The sequence below is a fragment of the Lepidochelys olivacea genome, assembly GCF_965140295.1.
Source record: "Lepidochelys olivacea isolate rLepOli2 genome assembly, chromosome: 7".
NCBI lineage: Eukaryota > Metazoa > Chordata > Testudines > Cheloniidae > Lepidochelys > Lepidochelys olivacea.
Genome location: NC_140417.1, coordinates 46927342 through 46955261, shown reverse-complemented (window position 1 = coordinate 46955261; position 27920 = coordinate 46927342). Strand labels below are relative to the sequence as shown.

The 27920-nt window shown below is 55.2% G+C and overlaps 1 protein-coding gene across 2 annotated transcripts; it reads right to left on the bottom strand.

Moving 5' to 3' along the window:
- On the bottom strand, positions 1-27920 carry ACY1 (aminoacylase 1). Of its 2 annotated transcripts, none has more exons than XM_084635384.1 (15): positions 27826-27920; positions 20488-20645; positions 14471-14535; positions 9633-9737; positions 8227-8321; positions 7426-7502; positions 6471-6560; positions 5957-6013; positions 5724-5797; positions 5205-5254; positions 4482-4626; positions 4097-4165; positions 3784-3863; positions 3436-3496; positions 1-2261 (listed from the first exon to the last, which is right to left on the bottom strand). In XM_084635384.1, exons 2-15 carry the CDS (start codon positions 20624-20626, stop codon positions 2097-2099), a joined length of 1272 nt encoding a protein of 423 aa, XP_084491510.1. In that variant the 5' UTR covers positions 20627-20645; positions 27826-27920; the 3' UTR covers positions 1-2096. The 2 variants fall into 2 exon arrangements, with proteins under 2 accessions (XP_084491510.1, XP_084491511.1); XM_084635385.1 differs by lacking the exon at positions 27826-27920 and adding an exon at positions 27020-27159.

Sequence of the window (27920 nt, the reverse complement as noted above, 5' to 3'; positions counted from 1 at the left end):
TGTTCTTTCCAATCAAACAGCTTTATTTAGTAAAATCACAAGCACCGTGGAGACACACACCGACAGCTGGCAGCTTTGGCACAAGTTCAGCAAAGAACTGGACCTGATCTCCCAGCCCAAGCAACTGGTGTTAACATTGGGGTGAGGGAGCGTGGGTGGGATGACCCCCCCACACACACACACCTGAGGAGAGACCTCTGTAGGTCCCCTACTTTCCCCAGACCCCGCAAGGGAGCTGCTCAGCATCAGCCCATCCTAACCACTGGGCCGTAGGCTGGCAGTCTGCCCCTTGGAATTTGTCCCATCCCGCAGCAGGATGCCAAACTCCCTATGCCCATCCGCCAGGCAGAGGCCTGGCCAGGAGCATCAAGGTTTCTCTCGCTCCATGACTGGCTTACAGAGGGGCAATGGGGTGCTGCAGGTAGGCGGGCGAGGGCAAGGGTGGCACATTGTCCCTGAGCATCAAGCCCCTGCTCGTAGCCACCGGCCCCTGACTGCAGCAAGCTCCCACCTGGGTGATGGGGCCGCAGCCAGAGAGCTGGAGCTGGGGATTGGGGATCTGGAACGTGAGTCCCCATTGAGGGTTTCTGATGTGCTCAAAGACACGTCTCCACCCCCTGAGACAAGGCCAGTCCTCCGGCCTGGGACTCCAGGCTACCACGCGCAGCAGCCCATCCACGCATTGCACTCTGATTTGCATTCACCAATGCAGTGATTCATTAAGACAGCAATTAACTCCACCACCACCCCCACATGGGCAGAGCGCTGCGCCCAGCGGCCCTGCCCCAAGGAATGAAAATTCATAGCATGGTCACACGGCCAGGGGACTTGGGCACCCCTTCCCCCCACGGCCCTGCTGCTAGTCCCAGTATGGCTGGGAAACACCGCCCCCTGCTGAGCCAGACCCACTACTGCCAGCTCAGAGCTGTTTCCTGTCTTTGCCAGAAATTGGCACAAACCCTCTTTGCTAGGCAGTGACAGTCTGGGGCACTCGGGAGGAGGTGCCAGACCAGCGGCTTTCCTGCCACCTCCCTCCAGCTGGTGGTTTAATGACAGTAGGCAGCAGGTACATAGCATCACCCAGTCAAGGGTCTGAGAGCGGCGCGCCAGGGGTTTGGGGGGTACGCTGATCCGGGGAACGGAGGCACATAGAGCTCAGGTGACTCACCCAAGATCACACAGGGAGTCTGGACTAGAGCCAGAAGCAGAACCCAGGTCTCCTGAGCCCCAGTCCAGTCCCTTATCCACTAAGCTACCCTGCTCTCAATGCCTGCGTCCACCCGCAGCTACACCCACTTCCAGCTCCCCGCCCCGCCTGGGGCAAGTGGTGCTGCTTAGCCCCGGGAGCAGGGAGAGCCACTCGGCAGCCAGGGAGAGCCAAGGGGGGCCCAAGGGAGGGGCAGGCTCCCCAAGGGGTGCCCCATACCCCCAGTCAATCCCTGGAAGCTGGGGATGGCTCTGCGGAGCTCTGGGGCTGGAAGCAGCAGGGAGAGGGGCTCTGGGGCCGGGGAGGGGTTGGGATGGAGAGATGCAGCATGGGGAATGGAACCCTGCCCCCACCCCGCATAGACCCTGGTGGGTAGGAGGACCCAGGCCTTCCCTCCTTGGGAGGGGAAGGCTTGCGTTACTGCTGCAATGTGGTGAGGGGCCCTTCCAGGAGCCAGAGGAGGTAAATGCCGGGTTGGGGGCATGGACACTCAAGGCGTATTCCCCACCTCGAGTGCAAGCAATGGGAGAAAGCCTGGCATGTCATGCCCCCGGGGTGCAGCCTTTCCCCCACCCCCAAGCTTGAAGAGCCATGGGCTGGAAAGCTGGGCACTGGGTGTAATTTCATAGGGCTCCATGGACAGGCCCAGAGTACCTGGAGCACAGGCAGGGATACAAGCTGCCCCCCCCCCCCCGGACACAACAGGCAGCTGCCCCTCTGGGCTGGCACAGCTGGGTGGTTCTGCAAATGGTGCTGCCACCAAGGAACCCTGGAGTCCTGCCCACCCCCAGGCAGCTGCTTCTTACCCCAGCCCCTGTATGTCCATTGCCCCCATGAATTTTCACTCCCCGTCTCTCGCTTTGGTATCCCCCACCCCCTGCTGTGCCCCTCAGCCCTCCGCCGGCAGAGGGGGGACGCTGGCCAAGGAGGGGAGGAGGCAGGCGTAGATCTCGATGCCCCGCAGGAAGACCTGCTCGTTGAGGTACTCGTTGTGGTCGTGCAGCAGCACCGGGGTCCGGTTCATGGGGGAGAAGCCAAGGGCCGGGTGACCGGCCTGCAAAGCAGCAAAAGGAGAAGTCACTGCCACCGCGCAGAGCCTAGCGGCCATATCAAACTATATGGGATCCAAGGGGGGGGGAACCAATAGGGGGGTGGGGCTGGACTGAGCCACCTGCAAAGAGGCGATCGTGCTGTGTATTCCCCACCCCCCACTGACATTCAACCCCGTGCGGAGCCCCCTCCTGGCCAGCCCCGGCATTACTGCATTCCCACCCTTCACTGGCCCTGACCCTTGTCCCATGCTGGCCTGAACTGTGGGAGGCCATGCCAGTCTGCAGTGGGAGGTCTGGCTCATTCCAGCAGGGGGGCTCCCATGCGGCATCCGGCCCACGTGCCCGCCTCTCCGAGAGAGCTTTGCTGTGCAATGGACCTTCCCAGCATAGACACCCTAGGGCGGCAATGGCTGTCACAAGAGGGACAGATACCATGGGGCAGGACAGACAGAGGGACATCCGGCACTGGGGATTGCAGGAACACATGGCTTTTCCCCCTTCTTTAGTGTCTTGGGGGAGGGGACAGGACTCGCAGAAAGAAGCTCCCCTGACTAGTAGACATCTATCAAAACTAGGGCAGAGGTGGGCAGCGATCTTCTCTTTTACCAGGTTGGCACCACCCAGACCCCACATTCTCACCTCTGGGAAAGCAGCTTCCCCTCAACCCACTGCCTCAATACCCTCACCCTCATATATCTGAGAGCATCCTAGCCGCAGCCCCAAGGACGCTGTTTCCTTAAGAAGAAACAATGTTTGTAGCGGGCCTGGCACAAGGCACTACCGTAATACAGCTAACCAATGGGAAGGATAGTAATATAGCACATTTACAGAGCACCGCTAGCCAGAGACTCTCAAAGCCCTTCCTGACAGCAGGTCAGTTCCCATTTTACAGGTGGGGAAACTGAGCCACAGGGGGCCATAACCTGCTCTAGGGAATTGGTGGCAGAGGCAGGAATAGAACCCAGGAGTCCTGACTCTCAAGCCAAGGCCATCCCCACTAGACAACAGACCGGAGTAAGAGACCAATTAAATTAAGACAGAGAGCGAGAGAAAGAAAAAGGGGATGGGGAAGAGGCCGGAGGAGGGGATGGGAGAACCAGGGAGACCCAGACAGAGCCTGAAGGACTTGCAGCGGGCAGGGGAGGAGGCAGACCGGGAGGAGGTGCCAGCACTCACTGCTCGGATAAAGCGGCTGTCCGTGGCGGCCGGGAAGATCTCATGCTTCAGCGTCATGTGCCTGCCAACAGAGACAGAGCCTGGGTGAGCCACCCCCCAGTGCGGCTATTCCCTCCCCCTGCCACGGGGAGCCTGGAGCCCATGGGTGAGGAGGCAGGACAGAGGGCACCCCCATGCGGCAGAACTGTGGAGGACCATGTTTAGCTTGCCCCTGCACCCCAGGCCTGCCTGAGAGGCATCCACTTTTGCGGAGCTTCCGAGACCCTAGGGTGGGGGGCGCAGGTGAGCCCAGCCTGCAAGCACTGTGCCAGCAGCATGGCTGGGGGGACAGCCACAAGTCCTACTCACATGTCTCTGCAGGCCCCACTGAATGCCTTCCACCACGGGTCGGACTCCTCGGTGCAGGTCACTGTCTGATCCATGTATTTCTACACCAAAGGAAAGAAAGGAGAGGGTTAAATCTTCCTCGGCGGGTGGAGGGAGGAGGCTGGGGTGGTGGCAGAGCAAGGAGGGTGAGAGGCTCAGGGGCAGCGTGGGGCAGGGGGGTGAGGGTCCAGCTGGGATGGGCTGCACAGGGAGAGCGAGGACAAGGAAGTGCCAAGCCAAGTTACACACACCCAAGCAGATTTCAAGGGGCAGCTCCTCAGTGCCCTGCTGTTACCTGGTAGAACTTGTAGGTGACACCCTCTCCAGCTGCCCGGCACCAGGCTGTGAGCTGCTCCTCAAATGCCTGCAGGGGAGGGGGCAAACCAACAGGGGGCATGAGCAAGGGGGGGGTTCTCTCTCAGGTCCATGCTGTCAGCCCTTGTTCTGCCTCTCTGATGCCTCCCAGAATCCTTTTGTGCCACTGCTCAGCTCCAAAGGCACTGCAGAAATCGACGCAGTGCATCATGGGATGTTAGCAGCGAGTCAGCACCAGCTCTAGACTTCTGGCAGGCACCACTGGGGCGATGGCTGGCAGATCGAGGTCCCCCCCAAACTGGGGGAACGTGCACCCCGACCCCAGCCCCGAGGGAATGGGACTCCTGCCGGAGCAGGTACCGTACCTGCAAGTTGACAGTGGGCGGGATGCGGATGTCGAAGGTGGCGGACAGCTCTGAGGGCAAGACATTGAAGGAGACGCCCCCACTCAGCATGGTCAGGTTGAGGCAGGTGACGTCGCCCAGGGTGAGGTGCTCATCACACTTCAGTCTGCAGGGGGGAGGTCACACCCAGTGTCTGTGATCTGTGTCTGTTGGAGCCTTTCACCCCCCAACTACTCCCCCGGGAAAAGCCTCCGCCCCTAGGCCGAGGGGAGGGCAGAGCTAGGTCCAGAGATATGCCTCGCCTGGGCTGGGGCCATCAATGTGACACCCACGTGCACTGACACATGGTGCCAGGACACGCGTGGGTCACTGGGACGGCCACACTCTCTGCCACGTGGAGCCAGGCCCTGGATCCTGCCTTCACAACGACACTCCCTGTGTCCTCTGCCTGGATTTCAAAGTGCCTTACTGACATCAGTGAATTAACCCTCATGCCCCGCCCACTCCAGGAGGCAAGTCGGGGTCATCACGGCCATTTCCCATATGGGAAAACTGAGGCACAGAGCAGTGATATGATTCGCCCCAGGACACAGAGGGAGCCCGTGGCAGAGCTGAGGACAGAACCCAGGGGTCCTGAGTCCCAGGCCCGTGTGTGCATCCCTAACCCATCCTCTGGAGCTAGGACATCCACCTTCTCCCTGGGGAGCAAACGAGCCACAGGTTTCACGAGGCGCTGCCTCTTACCTCTGCTTCTCGCTCTCTCTGAACTGCAGGAGGGAGGTGATCACTCTGTTCTGTGGTGGGAACAGGGGGTGTCAGTGTCCTGATCAGCGTATTATAGCTACATCCCAGCTCCCCGAGACACCTGCACCCTCAGGGCAAGCAGCTCTGCCCTACACCCAGGGCTGCCCAGAAACAAACCAACTAGCTCCCACACAGGAGCCACAAAGGGGCGCTGACTGAGAGAGGCTGGGCCTGACGTAGCCGGGAGCTCCACCAACAGCCAGCGCTCCTGCCCCACTCCCCATAGTGCCCCCTGCTGGGAGAGACTGGGGTTGGAATGCCAGGGATCTCCCCTGCACCCAGGAACTCTGCACCATTCCTTGTTGGAGAGAAGCTGATGGTCTCTCCCTTGGTGCAAGAGGACTGCAATTCACCCTCTGTCACACTCACTTGCCCTTCCTGCTGAGAGGGCAGGTGATGAAGCCAGGGTGGGTGGCAATGCAAGTCCCTCACCCCCCAGAAGAGGGTGCCCTCTCTTACCAACTTCTCAGCAGCCGTGTTCTCAATGAACCGGGATCCATGGCCTGGGTTCCCCTCGCACTTGACTTTAATCCCTGCAAGTGCCGACGAGAGGGGGAGACATGTTAAGAGAGAGGGGGGAGGGAGAGAGAGAGTGGGCGAGCCTGATGCCCAGACACCACAATGATGGGTAGGTTAGAAACGCACAGAAAGACAGACACAAAGCAAGGGGACATGTCCTGGACCCTACTCACACCAGGCGCACTTCTCCCCGTAGAATACAGTGAAGGCGTCTGTCGGGTTGGCCAGGCCTGGGGGAGGGAAGGAGAAGACAGGTCACTGTGGTGGAGTGGGAGCCAAGCAGCCACTGCCAGCTGCTGCCATGGCGATGCAACAGGGGAGCTGCTGGCTGCTGTTTAGGGCCTGTAGGAAAATCTCCAGATCCCCAGCCCTGCCCCAGTCAGGCGCCTTGAGTGCAGAGGGCCCAGCCACACAATGTCCCTCACCCATGAGACAAGGTACCTGCTAAGACAGGGTGTGAGGCTGGACCCTGGGCTGAGGGAACGTGCCTTTGCAGGACCCTCTTTTATCCCCACCATCGACCCTTCATGCATCTCAGCCCATCTCCCACCTAATGGCCGGGGGGGCCAAGCTCATCTCCGCAGAGGGACCGGCAGCCAGGGCACAGCTTAGTCCCTCCCTGTCCATTCTCCCCTCGCACAGTGCACTCCCACTGGCTCCTCCCCCATCATGCCTCGAGAGCCACACCTTCATCCAGAACGAAGCCGACGTTGAGAGCCTGGAACTCGGGCCGCTTCACAAACAGCTCCATGCCCTTGCTGCCCCCGATCTCTTCGTCTGTGCTCAGGGGAAGGGCACAGGGTTAGTGGGCACCAAGCTCTGCCAGGCCCCGTGGCTGAACCCAGCCCTCCCTTTCACCCCAGCTGGTGGCACAGCCAGAGCACCCCATGGCAGACTGGGACCCACAGCAGCTTCTGGCCAGTCCAACTCCCACAGCAGCCAGCTTGTGACTGATGAAAGGCGGGGGAAAGCAGCTGTTTTCCCCAATGCTAGCATTTCCAGCTCCTGCTAAAGCCACGCGTCACCCTCCTCGGCGCTTCTCCATGGTGATGCCAGGCCCCAGCTGTCTGCCATCTCATGGGAACTACTCAGCTCATGGCAAGAGTCCAGAAAGCGGGGCGGAGGTAATGCTGGAGCCGTGGGAGGAAGGGCCAACATTAGTGCTTTGGCCAAACGCAGCAGGCATCAGTGGGACTGAACTGGGGTCTGCAATCTCTCCAACCTACCCCATGTAACAGCTCCATGCTCTTCTCCACCTCCTTCCCCAGCGTTCTCACGCTGCCTTGCCAGAGCTCCCCATGAGAGCCTAGAGCCTGGCGCAGTCACCTACGCCAGCCTGCCTTAAATGCAAGCAAGTTCGCAGAGCAGGGCTGAACAGTAAGCGAGGAGGACACGTCAGGGCCTGGATCCGGCCGGTGCTTTCCAGGCCAGGAGCTCAACGTGCTTTACGCCCACCCATAAACACACTCAAGGCTTGATGTGCTTGGTTTCTCTGAGTGTTTCACTCCCAGGAACACGCTGGTCAGGGGAGTCCCAAAGCTAAGGAAGAGGCAGGGCAGCTCCCATCTCTAGCCCCACCTTCCCACCCCTTCCAGCCAAACTGTAGCAACCAGCTGGCCACGAAGAGCAGCCAGTCACTTACCAGGCACGAATGTCATGTGAACCGTTCGGGGGAAGCGCTTCCCCTCGGCCTTCAGTCTCCGGATGGCCTCGATGTACCTGAACAGGGAGAGACTGGTCAGGAAGCTGGATGCCCCAGGTACTTGCAAGAACCTTGAGCTCAGCCAGTGCTCCAGGCCAGGTGTGAGATGCATGGACAGAGCTGCACTCCCAGATTCCAGCCGGCACCAGCACCCCCTGGTTTTCCCACACCCTGATGTCAGCCAAAGATTCAAGGGGCCTAGTGGGGAGCAGGTAACATATTGGGTGTCCAGGAATGGGGGGCAAGTGTCACGGGGCTTTGGCCACCCCAGCCAGCCAACGCAGGGAGCAGAGCCCCCCAGCCCTGTGCTAGTTATATGACCAGGCAGATACAAGCTGGGACAATATATAAATAACTGGACCTCCACGATAAGAGGCATCTGCTGAGCTTTCAGGATCTCCAGTGTCTATTGCATCACTCAGCTATTGGCGAGGATTGCCAGACTGGCCCAGCCTACCTAGCCCAGTGGCCCGTTTCCAGCTGTGACCAGCAGCTGCACAGCCAGGGGCAAGGCGCCCGGCAAGGGACGATTCCAGAACACCTGCACACTGAGCTCAGGGGAGATCCTCCAGATTTATGCCAGTGTAACCAAGATCAGGATCTGGCCTGCTGGTTCATAGCAAGCATGAGTCAAGAGGGACGGAGCTGTGTGCAGAGGGGGACGTTCAGCTCCATTTGATTGCCCCAGAGAGACAATGGCAAACTAAGACAAGACAAAGAATGGAGGCCAGCTGCACTCACTGGATGGAGACACACTTCATATCCTGGGCCCCCCGGGCATAGATGTTACCCTGAGAGTCCTTAAAGGCTTCGAAAGGATCGTGGGTCCAGTGCTCCTGCAAGGAAGAAACCAGCGCTGAGTGTCACAGAAGGGCTCCCCATGGGGAGCAAGCACGGCTGGAGGGCACAAGCACAGTCCGGCTGGCTCCCAGCATGGCACCCTGACTTTTCCATGGAGGAGAGGGGCAGGACAGGAAGCTGATCTCCCTCCCACCCCACCTAATCCCCATCCCCATAAAAGAAAGGGACAGAACCCTGTTCGGGAGATGGAGAGAGGCCTGGATGAAGCAGCAGACAGGGCTTATGTGGTAGATGGCACCTCAGCCATTAGGAGGTAGATTGGGGGTGGGGGTAGGGGCAAAAGGGATGGGAGTGCGATTTAATGCCAGCCTGACAGTGCTGGAGACTGAAGGGCAAGACAGGCTTCTCCAATGCACTGCTGTCAACACACCTCTACCCAGATCTGAAGGGACAGGAAAGCAATAATGGACAATACCAACCCCCATTCATGCAAGACTGTTAACGGGAAATGTCCTGGGCAATTTCAACTCAGTAGCCGGGCCTCCTGCAGTGGGGCTTCTCAGGGCAAACTGGACTCTAGCACACCCATGACAAAGAGCAGGTGCACGTCTAATCGAGTGCAGTGAGAGCCTAATGCAGCCCATCAGAAAATGGGACTTCATAGTCGCTAAACCCCAAAATACCAGACAGTAGCAACTGAAGTTTGTGGTGGTGGATGGTGAGTGCCAGAGACCCCTCCGGGAGGGTGCAGCCGGACACGCCAGGGATCTATCTGATCAAGGGGCAAGCATCAGAACTTCATAGCCGCAGTTCAAGAAGCAAACAAGGGAGTCCCGTGCACAATGGAGAGAATTTTAAAAGAATAAGGTGACAGGCTCTGAAGGCAGCACTATCCCAATGGGCGTCTTTTGCCATCGCAGCACAGAGGCCAAGGGCTAAACGGGGCCTTGGATCAAACCAGCCTCTCAGCTTGAAAATCAGCACACAGCATGGGTGAGGTAAGGGGAAGCCCCAAATGGAAGCGGAAGGTATTTTCCCTGGACAGACCCCACCACCTGCAACAGCAATCTGGACAAAGGCTCGCAGTTCCCCACATTCTACTGCAGGTGGCGCTGTGTTTGCATTACCAAAGGGTGCAGATGGCACTGACCCGCCGCAGGTCCTCAGCAGAGATGGTCCAGGTTTCCCTCCGGCCCAGCGGTGCCCCTGGGCATCCTCCTGAGCTGCTGAGAAACACTCTGAAGAGGGATACTCCCACTTCCCTTCTGGGCAAATAACTGCCCCCTGCCCGCCCATGGGCAGCAGCCAAATCCCAGCTGTAAGCTCCCCTCCCCACAATCCCTCACCTCAAATACCGGCACGACATCCGTGTGTGAGTTCAGCAGGATGGAGCGGAGCTGTGGGTCCGTGCCCTGCCAGGTCATAATGGTGACAACCCGGCCCGGGCACACCTGCGAAGCAAGAGGGAGTCTGTTACAGCAGAAGGGCATGCTCCGCTCTGCTGTGGGTCCGGGAAACCGGGCAGATAGAAAGAGATGACAGAGCAGCTCATGGGTGGGGAGGATGAGGAGGAGCAGCGGGGTTCGCATATAACATGTGGTTGCAAAGGGAGGGGTTGCTTCACCTGGGAGGGAGCAGATTTCAAACGAAAAGAGACTCCTCTCCCTTCTAGGAGGGCAGGAAGGAGGGTCTCACAGACAGGGCACTGGACTGGGAAGTAGGAGACCTGGGCTCAATTCCCAGCTCTGCCACAGACTCCCTGAGCGACCTTGGTCAAGTCACTGCATCTCCCCAGTGCCTCAGCTCCCCATCTGTACTACTGGGATTACAACTCCCTGCCTCACAGGGGTGATGCAAGGAATAAATCCATCAGTAACTGCAAAGCACTTGGATGGCGATGGGGCCCTCCGAGCAACTGGATCGAGAGATCCCAGGCAGAACACGACCTCCTCCCATAAGGACGCCTCAACTATGGAGGGCTCCCAAGCCATATCCAAATGATGCGCCTGGGAGTGTGAAGATCTGGAAGGGGATTTCTTCCGCTTTTCCGTGCTGCCCGGGGCCGAGAGAACACAGAGGAGTCACTCAATTAAAGACTGATAAACAGGCAGCCAATCAAAAAGAAACACTTCTTCCCACAGGGCAGGGTCAGCGTGTGGGACTCATGGTCAGGGAGGCAAACCCGGGGCTGGGATGGTGTGAGGGGGGAGCAGAGAGGAGGTTACAGGTGTATCTAGCTAGTGCTCAGCCAGCACTAACCAGACACCTGTACGGATTGCTCTGCCTGAAGGGGGACTAAGGGAAAGGCTATGGGGACAGGTCAGCACAGAGGAAGACAGTTGCAGACCCAGCCACTCCTGAGACTGCACGGTCCAGGCATAAAGCTGAGGCTGGAGGCAAACCCTCACCCTGAGCAAGGACGCCAGAAGCTACAGATAAACTGAACCCCAAAAGGGTGACCCAAAAGCAAGGAGCCCCTGGGTTCTTGGTCCACTAGGAACTACCAAAACCCCCCATTTCATTTCACTGAAGAGTGAACACCCTGGATTGCTGTGCCTGGAATAAGAAGCTCTAGAGAAGGGCGGGGTGTTACCGCAGGAGCTGGTGAACGAGCAGGGAAAGCTCCGTACCCCCGGAACCATCCAATCCCCCAAGCAAGGGACTTAAACACTGATCTTTCCCACCCCAAGGGCCACCCGAGGGGACACTAGACACAGCTGATGAGGGCAACAGCAAATGCCAGTGGCAGCAGGCCTTGAAAGAATATGGGCTCAGCAATCACTGAAACTACTGAAATGCGCGCACGCCCTGCATTTCCAAATAGCTCAGGGGATCCAGCCAACACGCACACAACTGAGATCCCGTCTTCAGGGAACTTCCCCACATTTTCCCTAGCCCAAGTTTCTGCCGGTCGGGATTCACGCACCCATGAGCCAGGACAAGTCTCAGGGAAAGTCGTGTCACCCCAGGCCTCCTCGGAGGAATGTGACCTTGCTGAGTCCCAGTCTAATTACAGCACATACAGCCGGGATGGATCGACTCAAAAATAGACCGAGAACCTGTAATAGCAGATTAACGGTCTGGCCAAATCTGCAGGGGATTACCGACTGCCAGGGATTCGTACACCAATGGCAAACAACCGCTCACACTGTCACGTTTTGCAGGGTCTCTCCTGCTATGAACTGGGGGGTAGCAAACAAACAGCTCCCTGGCCCATCCTGGACTCCCAATGCAAGGATCATGGATCAAGGGTCTGAGAGGGTAGCCTCTCCTTGCCCAGAACTCCCCCTAGAGCCAGCGAGAGTGTCATGCATGGGAGGGCTCCTGTTCTCAGTCCTATGGGTATGTGCCAATGCAATGCAGCACAGCGAGTCTCTGAAGTAGGGGCCAGAGGGCGTGCTGGCAGGAGGACTCACCGAGCTAATTATTAATATCGATCTTGTTCTATATCTAGACCGGCCAGTGCAGGTTGGGACGAAGGACATCGAGTGCACCACGGAGCAGATAAAGGGCCAACTGCTGTCTCACCGGTGGAAATATAGAGCAACTCCACCATCTCCCAGACTTGCACTGGGGTAACTGAGGTCAGACTCTGCCCCGGTGTGTCTAGGATGGATCTATGCTTCGCTCTACCCAACAAGGCTGAGGTTTAGCTCCTGGTGGCGACCCATGTATTCGCTCCACGCAGGAGAATGCTAATGACCAGGGTGACTCTTCCATGGGTGCAGGTGGGATGGATTCTTGTGCAACATGCTCAGGTCGCTCTAGCCGTTTTTACGGGGATTGATTGCTACTGAAAGACCGGCATCTGCAGACAGGAGTCCTCTGGTTACCCAAAGAATGAGTCTGGCACAAGCAGTGCAGGCCAGCTCCATGCTACTGCCAATGGCCTTCAGCCTGGATCTGGAAGGACCACCAAGGGAAAGGGACGTCCACTCTGGCAGTGCCCACAGGGGTACCAAAGAGTGCTCGTTGCAAAGCTGAATTTGGTGATGAGGACACGTCCTCTGAGAACTGGGCTGAGACCCACCAATTCTTTTTAGATGGGAATGGCTGAACTATCCACTCAGTCATTCCCTGGTTTGCTGAACACCGGGCTCCCAGAGTATCCCAGTCAGTGCCACTTGAGCATTGGAAAGAGGTAAGAATCATAGAATATCAGGGTTGGAAGGGACCTCAGGAGATCATCTAGTCCAACCCCCTGCTCAAAGGACCAACACCAACTAAATCATCCCAGCCAGGGCTTTGTCAAGCCGGACCTTAAAAACCTCTAAGGAAGGAGATTCTACCACCTCCCTAGGTAACCCATTCCAGTGCTTCCCCACCCTCCTAGTGAAATAGTGTTTGCTAATATCCAACCTAGACCTCCCCCACTGCAACTTGAGAGCATTGCTCCTTGTTCTGTCATCTGCTACCATTGAGAACAGTCAAGATCCATCCTCTTTGGAACTCCCCTTCAGGTAGTTGAAAGCAGCTATCAAATCCCCCCTCATTCTTCTCTTCTGCAGACTAAACAATCCCAGTTCCCTCAGCCTCTCCTCATAAATCATGTGTTCCAGTCCTCCAATCATTTTTGTTGCCCTCCGCTGGATGCTTTCCAATTTTTCCACATCCTTCTTGTAGTGTGGGGCCCAAAACTGGACACAGTACTCCAGATGAGGCCTCACTAATGCCGAACAGAGGGGAATGATCACGTCCCTTGATCTGCTGGCAATGCCCCTACTTATACAGCCCAAAATGCCGTTAGCCTTCTTGGCAACAAGGGCACACTGTTGACTCATATCCAGCTTCTCGTCCACTGTAACCCCCTTTTCTGCAGAACTACTGCCGAGCCATTCGGTCTCTAGTCTGTAGCGGTGCATGGGATTCTTCCGTCCAAAGTGCAGGACCCTGCACTTGTCTTTGTTGAATCTCATCAGATTTCTTTTGGCCCAATCCTCTAATTTGTCTAGGTCCCTCTGTATCCTATCCCTACCCTCCAGCGTATCTATCATTCCTCCCAGTTTAGTGTCATCTGAAAATTTGCTGAGGGTGCAATCCACAACATCCTCCAGATCATTTATGAAGATATTGAACAAAACTGGCCCAAGGACCGACCCTTGGGGCACTCCACTTGATACCAGCTGCCAACTAGACATGGAGCCATTGATCACTACCCGTTGAGCCCGACAATCTAGCCAACTTTCTATCCACCTTATAGTCCATTCATCCAGCCCATACTTCTTTAACTTTCTGGCAAGAATATTGTGGGAGACAGTGTCAAAAGCTTTGCTAAAGTCAAGGAACAACACGTGCACTGCTTTCCCTTCATCCACAGAACCAGTTATCTCATCATAGAAGGCAACTAGATTAGTCAGGCATGACTTGCCCTTGGTGAATCCATGCTGACTGTTCCTGATCACTTTCCTCTCCTCTAAGTGCTTCAGAATTGATTCCTTGAGGACCTGCTCCATGATTTTTCCAGGGACTGAGGTGAGGCTGACTGGCCTGTAGTTCCCTGGATCCTCCTCCTTCCCTTTTTTAAAGATGGGCACTACATTAACCTTTTTCCATTCATCTGGGACCTCCCCCAATCGCCATGAGTTTTCAAAGATAATGGCCAATGGCTCTGCAATCACATCCGCCAACTCCTTTAGCACCCTCAGATGTAGCGCATCCAGCCCCATGGACTTGTGCTCGTCCAGTTTTTCTAAATAGTCCTGAACCACTTCTTTCTCCACAGAGGGCTGGTCACCTCCTCCCCATGCTGTGCTGCCCAGTGCAGTAGTCTGGGAGCTGACCTTGTTCGTGAAGACAGAGGCAAAACAATCATTGAGTACATTCGCTTTTTCCATCTCCTCTGTTGAGCAACCCAGACCTCTCTGGCAGGAAGACGGCTCGCCAGCAAACGGGAAGCGTTACGTTTCTAAGTCATGAGTTACAGTGGCAAAAGCAGATACAAAAGAGCTGGTTGAGGTGAACGAGCCCAGACGCATGGTAAAGGGGAGCATCTCCGAGGTGGGACTTGGTGCGGAAACATCTGCCACCTGGCAGCGCTGACGACAGCACCGTGACTGGAGCTGTGCTGTACAGAAGAGGCCAAGCGGGGGACACCCCAGACATCCCCTGGTGGTTTCAGGCTCGGACAGATCAGGAATTAATTTCAACGCGGGGGCAGAGGAGCGGGTGGGTTCACTTTTCCTACCTCCACTTTCTGACACCCCAGGCCAAGCTCGGCTGCAATCCGCTCCAGGAACCGCACGGCCACATCTGAGAGAGGGAGAAAGCAGGAAAGTTACAGACATTCAGCTGGAATCCCCTTGCTGTTTCCTTGCACCTGTTGTATCTCTCCCATCCGGGAATCCTCATCCTGCACTAGGAAGGGGCTGTCTGCACACCCTAGCCCCTCCCGTCCCATCTCCAAAGGCCCCTTGCCACAAGGGGGAACCCTTTGGAGCAGCAATGCTGCAAGAACATCAGAAGCGCAGACTGCAAAAAGGTTGTCGTGCCTAGGCTCCATCCTGGTGAATACTGTGGCACGCAGCCTATGCGGTCGATAGGCAGGTGCACGGTCTATACAGCCAAGCACACAACTCCCAGCAAAGCGCTGTCAGTAACGGAACATGATTGCAGCACTAAGCCCCAAGAATGGATGTATTAGCAGGCCTACCATCAACAATCTACGCATGCAGCCTCTGTCACGGCTAAGAGATCTGCCACGTAGCGGGGCAAGCCTCAGCTTTCCACTCTGTACAACACCTAGCACAACAAGTTCCTGATCCCTGGCTGGGGCCTTAGGTGCTATCGCAACACAAAAAAAATGAACCACCATAATCTGTCACTAGGAAAGCAGTTGGGAAGAGGAGCTACAAATAACAGAGCAAAGGCATTAAAGAGACATTGAACACATTTAATAGACTTTATCTCCCCAGGTTCTCAAGCCCGTAATCCCTGCTGCTTCTCCCCTTTGCCCCATATGCCCCCTCTGCTCCTTCAGCTGCCACTACCTGCGCCAACGGGAGTGGTTTTCCCATCAGCATAGGTAATCCACTTCCCCAGGAAGCGATAGGGAAGTCAACAGAAGCATTCTTCCGTGGACCTAGCAATGGCTACAATGGGGTAAACAACACCATTCCGGGTCAGGTAAACTACACCATAAACTACACACCCTGCATGGCGTAGTTAAGCCAACCTGATTTTCTAGCGCAGATCAGGCATGAGTCTTCACTAGACACTCAGTACAACAAGGGGAGGGGCTCGCCCATCGCTGTAGTTACTCTGCCTCCCCTGAGACACGGCCGCAAAGTCAACAGAATTTTCCCATCAACCCAGCGCTGTCTATGCTGGAAATGGCCCACCTTGATTATCATACACATTGTAAGAAGAGTGATCACTTTAGATAAGCTATTACCAACAGGAGAGTGGGTTTGTGTGGGGGGCGGAGAGGGGGGAGAAAACCTGGATTTGTGCTGGAAATGGCCCAACTTGATTATCATACACATTGTAAAGAGAGTGATCACTTTAGATATTACCAGCAGGAGAGTGGGGTGGGGGGAGGTATTTTTTCATGCTTTGTGTGTATAAAAAGATCTTCTACACTTTCCACAGTATGCATCCGATGAAGTGAGCTGTAGCTCACGAAAGCTTATGCTCAAATAAATTGGTTAGTCTCTAAGGTGCCACAAGTACTCCTTTTCTTTTTGCGAATACAGACTAACACGGCTGTTACTCTGAAAACTGGGGTTTAGGTTGGCTTAACCGTTGCTCAGGGGTGTGGATTTTTCACACCCATGAGCAACAGAGCTGGGTTGACCCAACTTTTTAGCGTTGACCTGGCCTATGGTTCAGTACCTTTGTGGATCTGGGTGTTAAGCCCTTCTGTCCTTACTCAGGGAAAACGCCCACTGAGTCAATAGGCCTTTTGCATCAGTAACGACTGCAGGATTTGTCCCCTAATTAGGAGCTATTTAATATTCCCAACTGAGCGTGCGTGTATCCGGAATGCGGGGCAGTTAATTACAAGTGAATTGAAAATAGCCAGAAAGAGGCTAATTTGGATTGGTGGAAGGAGCTGCCAGTTTTCTCTTTCCATCCAGCTGTACTGGGACGAGCCATTTTATATCTTCTCATTAAAGAAACTGAACTGGGAACCTTACATCAGCTCCCAGTTTGGCTTTTTGACTAAGAGTCTGATCCAATAACCACTGAAGTCAACGGGAGTCTTTCCATCTACTTAAGAACATAAGAACGGCTATACTGGGTCAAACCAAAGGTCCATCTTGACATTAGCAAAGCTTTTAATACGGTCTCCCACAGTAAAGAAGTATGGATTAGATGAATGAACTATAAGGTGGGTAGAAAGCTGGCTAGATTGTCGGGCTCAACGGGCAGTGATCAATGGCTCCATGTCTAGTTGGCAGCCAGTATCAAGCGGAGCGCCCCAAGGGTCGGTTTTGTTCAACGTCGTTATTAATGATCTGGATGATGGGATTACTTCCACCCTCAGCAAGTTCGCACATGACACTAAGATGGGGGGAGAGGTAGATATGATGGAGGGTAGGGATAGGGTCCAGAGTGACCTAGACAAATTGGACGACTGGGCCAAAAGAAATCTGATGAGGTTCAACAAGGACAAGTGCAGAGTCCTGCACTTAGGAAGGAAGAATCCCATGCACCGCTACAGACTGGGGACTGACTGGCTAAACAGCAGTTCTGCAGAAAAGGACCTGGGGATTCGAGTGGATGAGAAGCTGGATGTGAGTCAGTAGTGTGCCCTTGTTACCAAGGAAACCAATGGCATATCGGGCTTGTAGTGAGGCGGTGTGGTTCCCCACCACCCCGGAGAGAGACTGGACACCAGAGTGGGCAGAGCCAGGGAGCTCTGAGCCCGCCCCCCAGAAGGTCAGACATTGCCCCGGCAGTATAAAGGCCTGACCTCAGAGCTCACTAAGAGAGCAGTGGCCGGGGAGGCCCAATGCTTCCGGCCTACCTTGTGATTGGGAAACCCCAGTGGCCTGTGGTACGCCCGAGGACTGGCCCGATCTGCCCCGCAGCAGCTACCCAGACTGGGAGTTGCCAAGCCTGCACCACGCCACCTACCAGGAGTTGCCGAGTCTACCCCTTGCCAGCTATCCCGAGGAACCCATGATGCTGGACCCCCCCTGAGGACACCACCCTGACCCAGGTACCTCAAGAGGGGGAGTCGGGAAGTAGCCCGGGGGCAGCCAACCCTAGTCTGGCTGCAGCACTGCCAGAACCCATGTCAGTGAGTGGCGGCCAGGATCCACACTGACGCAGCAGCGGGTCCTCTGCTGCTGCTAGGGCCCCAGGCTGGGACGCAGTGGAGTAGGAGGACCTGTGTACCCCCTGCCACCCAACTCGCAGGTGGCAATCTCCCCCTCTCCCAGGCCCTTTGGACCAAAGGCCTGGGCTCACTGTTTACGTGCTGTTGCTGCTCAGCCCCCGCCTGAGGGCCTGAGCATCTGACTCAACGTTGCCCCGCCATGACCTAGGACCTGGGCTCACTATGTTTATTTCTGCCCTCACAAAGGCCGCAGAGGAAGACTCCCACGGCCGAACTAATTCCCCACAAGACATCTTCCCAAGTTTAGTGAGGCGGTGTGGTTCCCTGCCGCCCTGGAGAGAGACGAGCCCCGGCTAACCTCTCTACACGCTGTTTTAGTAGGAGCATTGCCAGCAGATCGAGGGAAGTGATTATTCCCCTCTATTCGGCACTGGTGAGGCCACATCTGGAGTACTGCGTCCAGTTTTGGTCCCCCCACTACAGAAAGGATGTGAACAAATTGGAGAGAGTCCAGCAGAGGGCAACGAAAATGATTAGGCGGCTGGGGCACATGACTTATGAGGAGGGACTGAGGGAACTGGGGTTATTTAGTCTGCAGAAGAGAAGAGTGAGGGAGGCTTTGATAGCAGCCTTCAATTACCTGAGTGGGGTTCCAAAGAGGATGGAGCTCGGCTGTTCTCAGTGGTGGCAGATGATAGAACAAGAAGCAATGGTCTCAAGTTGCAGTGGGGGAGGTTTAGGTTGGCTATTAGGAAACACTATTTCAACAGGAGGGTGGTGAAACACTGGAATGGGTTACCTAGGGAGGTGGTGGAATCTCCTTCCTTAGAGGTTTTTAAGGCTCGGCTTGACAAAGCCCTGGCTGGGATGATTTAGTTGGGGTTGGTCCTGCTTTGAGCAGGGGGGTTGGACTAGATGACCTCCTGAGGTCCCTTCCAACCCTGATATTCTATGATTCCATCTAGCCCAGTATCCTGTCTTCTGACAGTGGCCAATGCCAGATGCTTCAGAGGGAGTGAACAGAACAGGTAATCATCAAGTGATCCATCCCCTGTCACCCATTCCCAGCTTCTGGCAAACAGAGGCTCTAGACACCATCCGTGCCCATCCTGGCTAATAGCCATTAATGCACCTATCTGTTATGAATTTATCTAGTTCTTTTTTTAACCCTGTTATAGTCCTGGCCTTCCCAGCATCCTCTGGCAAAGAGTTCCACAGGTTGGCTGTGGATATTGTGAAGAAATACTTCCTTTTGTTTGTTTCAAACCTGCTGCCTGTTAATTTCATTTGGTGACCCCTAATTTTTGTATTATGAGAAGAGGTAAATAATACTTCAATGGGCTTTGGATCAGACCCTTGGAAGACATCTCTTCTGACAATGCATGCGCACACACACAGTTACTAACCCACAGCCATGTTACATGCTGGTTTAATGAGAACTGTATTTCACTCAATATGAAACTGAAGCTCCCAGTCCATCCAAGATGAGGATTAATACAGCACCAGCTAAAATAGCTTCAACCGGGTTTGGCTGGCCAACTCCAACAGGGGGAAGACACATTATAAACAGATCATCTGTCTTAACTCTGTTGGCTCACGGACTGGGCAGACACTGCTGCCGTGACGCAAGGGTCAAAATCCATCTGCTCTGTGATTGATTAATGTTCAGAACAACAAGGAGATGTGGCCCCATGTGGAAGAGAGCTCCGAAATGTGGGCTTTGTGCAGCAGCTCAGTCCAAAGAGCAGCCACATGCCTCTTAGGCAGACAGACCGGTATGAATGAGTGAGTGGAGGGGTCTGATCTGGTGGCATTTTCCACCCACTTTGCCCAGGCGTGAATGACAAGGTGTGATACAGTGGAGAATCAATCTAAGCATCATCCCAGCCGTGGGTGAAACAGATGGTGGAGGCAGCTCCTGCAAGGAGGTTCCCAAATACCAGGGGCAGCAGAAAGCGCTGTTCAAGGAAGGCGGCTGCCAGGAAGGCTGTTCCACAGCCTGGAATTTCAGTCCCCATCTCACATTACCAGGGATTTTCCCATTCTAGAGGCCAGCATGAGCTGTGAGGCCAGATCAGCCTCTTGGCCGGGTTGCACAATCACTAGCAAGTCTTGCTAGGGCTCCTTCTGCCCCCAAGGAGCGGCTCATTTGCCAAGGTTCAGGGAACTTTCCGACCAGTGTCGGAGAGATTGGCATACCATTTCATTGCGAACTGCCCCGCCCCACTCCATTTTGACTGCTGTCTTCTTTTTAAGCTTGCACATCTGGCTGGTATTTTTGGGTCTTTGATGAAGTGGGTTTTCACCCCCTCTAACAACACTCAATATTTTCAGCATTCATTTGCCGTCAGCGATGGAGGTCTCAGGCTCTGCATCAGGCGGAACCAGCGCAGGCAGCAGCAATGCTATCTAGCTTCCCCCACATTGCACTGAGCCCGGCCTTGAGCTGGTGGGGCAGGACACTTCAGCCCCCGTGGCCCGCTCCACCTTTGGCCAGTTGTGAGGAGGCCAAGCACAGCCAATGATGGGGGTGGTTTGGGTGACATGGACTCCTCTGGATTCACACCCACCGACTCACTTCCACCCACGAGCGGGTGTCTTTGCAGGGAGGCGACAGTTTTAAGAACTAAGTGGTTCTACCAGACGATCACGGATTCCTCTGCAGATCATACAGGGCGGCACCCCTGTCCCGTCTCCTGCAGGAGAGCGCTGGGAGCAAAAGCCCAGCACTGCTCCAGAAGGGTGCCGAGAGCTTTCTGCCCAGCATGCGAGGTAAGAACGTTGCCACCGGCCGTCGCAGCAGCGAGCCAGTTGCCTGGCCATCTCCCTTGCCGGCTGGCGGCATAACCCTCCCCCAGTGCTCATGCTGCCTCAGCGGCTTGCCCTGGTTAAAAAAAAAAGGGAACCAGCCTCCTTACCATAGTTGGGCTCGGGCTGGACTGTCTTGAGTCTCAAGTACTCTCGGAAGAGCGTGACTGAAGGATGCTCTCCGGGCTCCTGGCTTCTGACCTTCTCCCCTGTCCTTTTAGGGTCTCCCTCAGGCAGCATGACGTCCATCTGCCGGGATATCAAGGCCCTGTGAGGAAGGAGAGAGGATGCACAGGGGAAAGGAATAAAATCGCCATCCTGAACAGCTGTGAATAGACTTTGTCATCAATGTACCGGCCAAATTTCCCCCTGGCATGACTCCACCATCTCCAGTGAAGCAGCTGTATGCAGCAGGGCTGAATCTAGACCTGTAAGTGTAAGGGGAGCGTTGGCTCGAGCTTTCAAAGCTTCCTCTGTCAGGATTCGTTCCACAGCACCAAGTCCGCACCCAGGCATGTCCCTCCTGAAGCTCTGCCTGCCATCACCAGCTTAACTTGCAGGAAACATCGCAATGGATTCTCCAGCGTTAGACACAGAGCCACCAACAGGGGGGAAGCAGCCAGAATCCCCATCCGGGATCGTTCCTCACGACAGCAAGGACCCTGGGAACTTTGGAATGCAGCGTTGTGCCACCGTGCCCAGAAGGAGCTGCCATGTTATCTGTGGCGGGAGGCAGTTAGCGCTAGGGACCAGAGGATGCTAGAGCTGCTTGTGGGACTGGTGAGGTGTCCACCCAGAACTGAGGGGTCAGTCATTCCACAGCCAGCTTGGCCCAACAACTCATAGACTTTAAGGCCAGAAGGGACCATCATGATCCTCTAGCAACCTCCTGCCAGAGGTGAAAGTAAGCCGGTCCGGTCCAGCATACCGGCAAGAGCCAATACACTGTGCCGGACCAGACCGGACCGGCTTCCCCAGGCTGGCGTTTTAAAGGGCCCGGGGCTCCCTGCAGTGGCTGGAGCCCTGGGCCCTTTAAAGTGCCACCCGAGCCCCGCTGCTAGAGCCCCAACGCTCCCTCCCCCAGGACTCCGGAGTACCGGTAAGTCCTTTCACCCCTGCCTCCTGAACACTGCAGGCCACAGAACCTCACCCACCCACTCCTGTAACAGACCCCTAACCTCTGGCTGAGATACTGACGTCCTCAAATCATGATTTAAAGACTTTAAGTGACAGACAGTCCACCATTCACACTAGCTTAAACCTGCGAGTGACCTATGCCCCACACTGCAGAGGAACGCAGGTAAGTTAAAAGCTTTGGACGCCATGTGATCCCCTCCAGACCCCCACATGGCAACAAGGGGGAAGAGTGGCTGCCCATTCCCATTCTCACAGGCATGTCCCATGTCCTGCAAGCCTCCTGGGGCCAGTGGATCTTTATTCTGACCACGCATTATGTTATTCCCCCATGTGCCAACACAAAAGGAAGAGAGGGCAGCTCCCAATGCCACAGCATAAAGACTTTGCCCCGTGTTCAGGTGGCAACCCTAGGAGACGGGGATGAGCAAAATGGGATGGCAGATTGCAAGGGAACATGTTCTGGACCTACTGTCAGGACTCCTGGGTTCTATTTGCAGCTGTCCCACTATGACACTATGGCAACCCACTTAGCCCTGGTCTACACTAGGACTTTAGGTCGAATTTAGCAGCGTTAAATCGATGTAAACCTGCACCCGTCCACACAATGAAGCCCTTTATTTCGACTTAAAGGGCTCTTAAAATCGATTTCCTTACTCCACCCCTGACAAGTGGATTAGCGCTTAAATCGACGTTGCCGGCTCGAATTTGGGGTACTGTAGACACAATTCGATGGTATTGGCCTCCGGGAGCTATCCCAGAGTGCTCCATTATGACCGCTCTGGACAGCACTCTCAACTCAGATGCACTGACCAGGTAGACAGGAAAAGAACCGCGAACTTTTGAATCTCATTTCCTGTTTGGCCAGCGTGGCAAGCTGCAGGTGACCATGCAGAGCTCATCAGCAGAGGTGACCATGATGGAGTCCCAGAATCGCAAAAGAGCTCCAGCATGGACCGAACAGGAGGTATGGGATCTGATCGCTGTTTGGGGAGAGGAATCCGTGCTATCAGAACTCCGTTCCAGTTTTCGAAATGCCAAAACCTTTGTGAAAATCTCCCAGGGCATGAAGGACAGAGCCCATAACAGGGACCCGAAGCAGTGCCGCGTGAAACTGAAGGAGCTGAGGCAAGCCTACCAGAAAACCAGAGAGGCGAACAGCCGCTCTGGGTCAGAGCCCCAAACATGCCGCTTCTATGATGAGCTGCATGCCATTTTAGGGGGTTCAGCCACCACTACCCCAGCCGTGTTGTTTGACTCCTTCAATGGAGATGGAGGCAATACGGAAGCAGGTTTTGGGGATGAAGAAGATGAGGAGGAGGAGGAGGTTGTAGATAGCTCACAGCAAGCAAGCGGAGAAACCGGTTTTCCCGACAGCCAAGAACCGTTTCTCACCCTAGACCTGGAGCCAGTACCCCCGAACCCACCCAAGGCTGCCTCCTGGACCCAGCAGGCGGAGAAGGGACCTCTGGTGAGTGTACCTTTTAAAATACTATACATGGTTTAAAAGCAAGCATGTGAAAGGATTACTTTGCCCTGGCATTTGCGGTTCTCCTAGATGTAGTCCTAAAGCCTTTGCAAACGGTTTCTGGGGAGGGCAGCCTTATTGCGTCCTTCATGGTAGGACACTTTACCACTCCAGGCCAGTAACACGTACTCGGGAATCATTGTAGAACAAAGCATTGCAGTGTATGTTTGCTGGCATTCAAACAACATCCGTTCTTTATCTCTCTGTGTTATCCTCAGGAGAGTGAGATATAATTCATGGTCACCTGGTTGAAATAGAGTGCTTTTCTTCAGGGGACACTCAGAGGAGCCCATTCCTGCTGGGCTGTTTGCCTGTGGCTAAACAGAAATGTTCCCCGCTGTTAGCCACAGGGAGGGGGGAAGGTTGAGGGGGTAGTCACGCGGTAGGAGGAGGCAAAATGCGACCTTGTAACGAAAGCACATGTGCTATGTATGTAATGTTAACAGCAAGGTTTACCCTGAAAGAGTGTATCCACTGTTTTATAAAATGTGTCTTTTTAAATACCGCCGTCCCTTTTTTTTTCTCCACCAGCTGCATGTGTTTCAATGATCACAGGATCTTCTCCTTCCCAGAGGCTAGTGAAGCTTAGAAAGAAAAAAAAACGCACTCGCGATGAAATGTTCTCCGAGCTCATGCTGTCCTCCCACACTGACAGAGCACAGACGAATGCGTGGAGGCAAATAATGTCAGAGTGCAGGAAAGCACAAAATGACCGGGAGGAGAGGTGGCGGGCTGAAGAGAGTAAGTGGCGGGCTGAAGACAGGGCTGAAGCTCAAATGTGGCGGCAGCGTGATGAGAGGAGGCAGGATTCAATGCTGAGGCTGCTGGAGGACCAAACCAGTATGCTCCAGTGTATGGTTGAGCTGCAGCAAAGGCAGCTGGAGCACAGACTGCCACTGCTGCCCCTCTGTAACCAACCGCCCTCCTCCCCAAGTTCCATAGCCTCCACACCCAGACGCCCAAGAACGCGGTGGGGGGGCCTCCGGCCAACCAGCCACTCCACCACAGAGGATTGCCCAAAAAAAAGAAGGCTGTCATTCAATAAATTTTAAAGTTGTAAACTTTTAAAGTGCTGTGCTTACAGTGCTGTGTGGCATTTTCCTTCCCTCCTCCACCACCCCTCCTGGGCTACCTTGGTAGTCATCCCCCTATTTGTGTGATGAATGAATAAAGAATGCATGACTGTGAAGCAACAATGACTTTATTGCCTCTGCAAGCGGTGATCGAAGGGAGGAGGGGAGGGTGGTTAGCTTACAGGGAAGTAGAGTGAACCAAGGGGTGGGGGGTTTCATCAAGGAGAAACAAACAGAACTTTCACACCGTAGCCTGGCCAGTCATGAAACTGGTTTTCAAAGCTTCTCTGATGCGTACCGCGCCCTCCTGTGCTCTTCTAACCGCCCTGGTGTCTGGCTGCGCGTAACCAGCAGCCAGGCGATTTGCCTCAACCTCTCACCCCGCCATAAACGTCTCCCCCTTACTCTCACAGATATTGTGGAGCACACAGCAAGCAGTAATAACAGTGGGAATATTGGTTTCGCTGAGGTCTAAGCGAGTCAGTAAACTGCGCCAGCGCGCCTTTAAACATCCAAATGCACATTCTACCACCATTGTGCACTTGCTCAGCCTGTAGTTGAACAGCTCCTGACTACTGTCCAGGCTGCCTGTGTACGGCTTCATGAGCCATGGCATTAAGGGGTAGGCTGGGTCCCCAAGGATACATATAGGCATTTCAACATCCCCAACAGTTATTTTCTGGTCTGGGAATAAAGTCCCTTCCTGCAGCTTTTGAAACAGAATGCGAAGTTCCTGAAGATGCGAGTGTCATGTACCTTTCCCGGCCATCCCACGTTGATGTTGGTGAAACGTCCCTTGTGATCCACCAGAGCTTGCAGCACTATCGAAAAGTACCCCTTGCGGTTTATGTACTCGGCGGCTTGGTGCTCCGGTGCCAAGATAGGGATATGTGTTCCGTCTATAGCCCCACCACAGTTAGGGAATCCCATTGCAGCAAAGCCATCCACTATGACCTGCACATTTCCCAGGGTCACTACCCTTGATATCAGCAGATCTTTGATTGCGTGGGCTACTTGCATCACAGCAGCCCCCACAGTAGATTTGCCCACTCCAAATTGATACCCAACTGACCGGTAGCTGTCTGGCGTTGCAAGCTTCCACAGGGCTATCGCCACTCGCTTCTCAACTGTGAGGGCTGCTCTCATCTTGGTATTCATACGCCTCAGGGCAGGGGAAAGCAAGTCACAAAGTTCCATGAAAGTGCCCTTATGCATGCGAAAGTTTCGCAGCCACTGGGAATCATCCCAGACCTGCAACACTATGCGGTCCCACCAGTCTGTGCTTGTTTCCCGAGCCCAGAATCGGCGTTCCACAGCATGAACCTGCCCCATTAGCACCATGATGCATGCATTGGCAGGGCCCATGCTTTCAGAGAAATCTGTGTCCATGTCCTGATCACTCACGTGACCGCGCTGACGTCGCCTCCTCGCCCGGTATCGCTTTGCCAGGTTCTGGTGCTGCATATACTGCTGGATAATGCGTGTGGTGTTTAATGTGCTCCTAATTGCCAAAGTGAGCTGAGCGGCCTCCATGCTTCCTTGGTATGGCGTCCGCACAGAAAAAAGGCGCGGAACGATTGTCTGCCGTTGCTCTGACAGAGGGAGGGGCGACTGACGACACGGCTTACAGGGTTGGCTTCAGGGAGCTAAAATCAACAAAGTGGGTGTCTTTACATCAAGGAGTATTTCAGGCAGGACTTCACGGAGGGTTCCAATAAGAAATGGTGCACCTAAGTTATCGTTCTTATTGGAACAAGGAGGTTAGCCTGGCCTCTGATTGATACATGGCTAGATTTACCTCGCTGCACCTTCTCTGTGAGTGACTGCACTGTGACCTAGAGGAATGAGTCCCCTAGACAGAGGAGGAGGCAAATGAGTACAAAACAAATCTGGTCTATTTCTTGTTTTGACCCACTCCATCTATCTTTTACATCTTTGGCTGGCAGCAGACGGTGCAGAAGGACTGCATGCCATCCACATCTCATGGCTGCTCGGCAGAAGATGGTACAGTACGACTGCTAGCCATCCTCATCTCTTGCCTGCCTGGCAGAACATGGTACAATACGACTACTAGCAATCCTCATCTCTTGCCTGCCTGGCAGAACATGGTACAATACGACTACTAGCAATCCTCATCTCTTGCCTGCCTGGCAGAACATGGTACAATACGACTACTAGCAATCCTCATCTCTTGCCTGCCTGGCAGAACATGGTACAGTACGACTGCTAGCAGTCCGTATCGCCTGCCCGCTCACCATAAGACGGTTCAATAGGACTGACTGCAGGACTAAAGAGAATGACCTGGTCAAGTCACTCCAAATTTAGTCCCTGCGCCCATGTCTGCCCAGGCGCTCCTGGCCGACGTGGCCAGGAGCACCTCGGACACGACGAGGACGACTACCAATCGTATTGCACCGTCTGCTGCCAGAAGGCAATGGGTTGCTGCTACTGTGTAGCAATGCCGTACCGCGTCTGCCAGCACCCAGGAGACATAGGGTGACGGTTACCTGAGTGGGCTCCATGCTTGCCGTGGTATGGCGTCTGCACAGGTAACTCAGGAAAAAAGGCGCGAAACGATGGTCTGCCCTTGCTTTCACAGAAGGAGGGAGGGAACGGGGGCCTGACGATATGAACCCAGAACCACCCACGACAATGTTTTAGCCCCATCAGGCATTGGGATCTCAACCCAGAATTCCAATGGGCAGCGGAGACTGCGGGAACTGTGGGATAGCTACCCACAGTGCAACGCTCCGGAAGTCGACTGTAGCCTCGGTACTGTGGAAGCACTCCGCCGAGTTAATGCACTTAGAGCATTTTCTGTGGGGACACACACACTCGAATATATAAAACCGATTTCTAAAAAACTGACTTCTATAAATTCAACCTTATTCCGTAGTGTAGACATACCCTTAGGCTCTCTCTGCCTCAGGATCCCTTTCTGCAGACAAGGATAAGGGTAGGAGTAGGCCACTGGGGTTAGCGGAGGTGAAAGGAAGGTAAACCAGGGGGTCTGGGTTACGTTGGTGCTGTGGGGACTACATTGGGGTGTCGGGGTGAGTGGGAATGAGGGAGGGGGGTGGAAGCAGGTATGCGTATGAGGCAGGGGTTGGGGGAAGTGGGGGGTATGGATGTTACGGGTCCATGGGGGTAAGGATTAGGGTGGGGGCAGTATAGACTGGCTAGGAGTAAGAGGGGTGGGTGGGATACGTGGGGGTAGGAGGGTGTCTAGAGTGGGGGGTTAGGGATCAGTGGGGTGCAGGGGTAGCCCAGCATGGGGAGTATGAGGCTGTGGGGGGGGTGAAGGTCGGGGTAAGAAGGGGTGCAGGGAGGGTGGGGAGTTAGGGTAATTGCAGGTCTCCGGGGTGCATGGGGGTAGGAGGTAGACGCATGCATGGCCTGGGGGGAAGTGCAGGTCTCTAGGGGTGGGGAGGGGGTCCCGGGAGAAGTCGGGGTACGTGGGGGAGGCAGGAGCACGCTCGGAGCAGGGGGAAGTGCAGGTCTCAGGGGTCGGGCAGGAGTCTGAGGGCAGCCCGGCTCGAGGAGCACGGGGCGCTCGGAGCGGGGCCGTGCCCGGCTGGGGGAGCAGTGCCAGGCCCCCCACGCGGCCCCGGCTCCAGCCCGGCTGCCCAGCCCCAAGTAAACATGCGGGGAGCGGGGGAGGCTGCCCCGTCCCGGCCGCTGCCCCGTCCCGGCCGCCCGGGCCCGGGCCCTACCTCCGCGCTGCCCCCAGCTCCGGCCGCCGCCGCCTGCTCCTCCCCGGCTCTGCGCTCCGCGGCACTGGGGCTGGGCGCAGCCTGAGTCCGCCCGC

Excerpts from the sequence above, each read along its gene's own strand:
- ACY1 (XM_084635384.1), bottom strand. The coding sequence starts at position 20,626 with ATGGACGTCATGCTGCCTGAGGGAGACCCTAAAAGGACAGGGGAGAAG. Across the intron at positions 14,536-20,487 it reads CCAGCCCGAGCCCAACTATG|ATGTGGCCGTGCGGTTCCTG; the intron begins GTAAGGAGGCTG and ends TCCCTCTCTCAG. Across the intron at positions 4,627-5,204 it reads AGAGAGAGCGAGAAGCAGAG|ACTGAAGTGTGATGAGCACC; the intron begins GTAAGAGGCAGC and ends TCCCCCCTGCAG.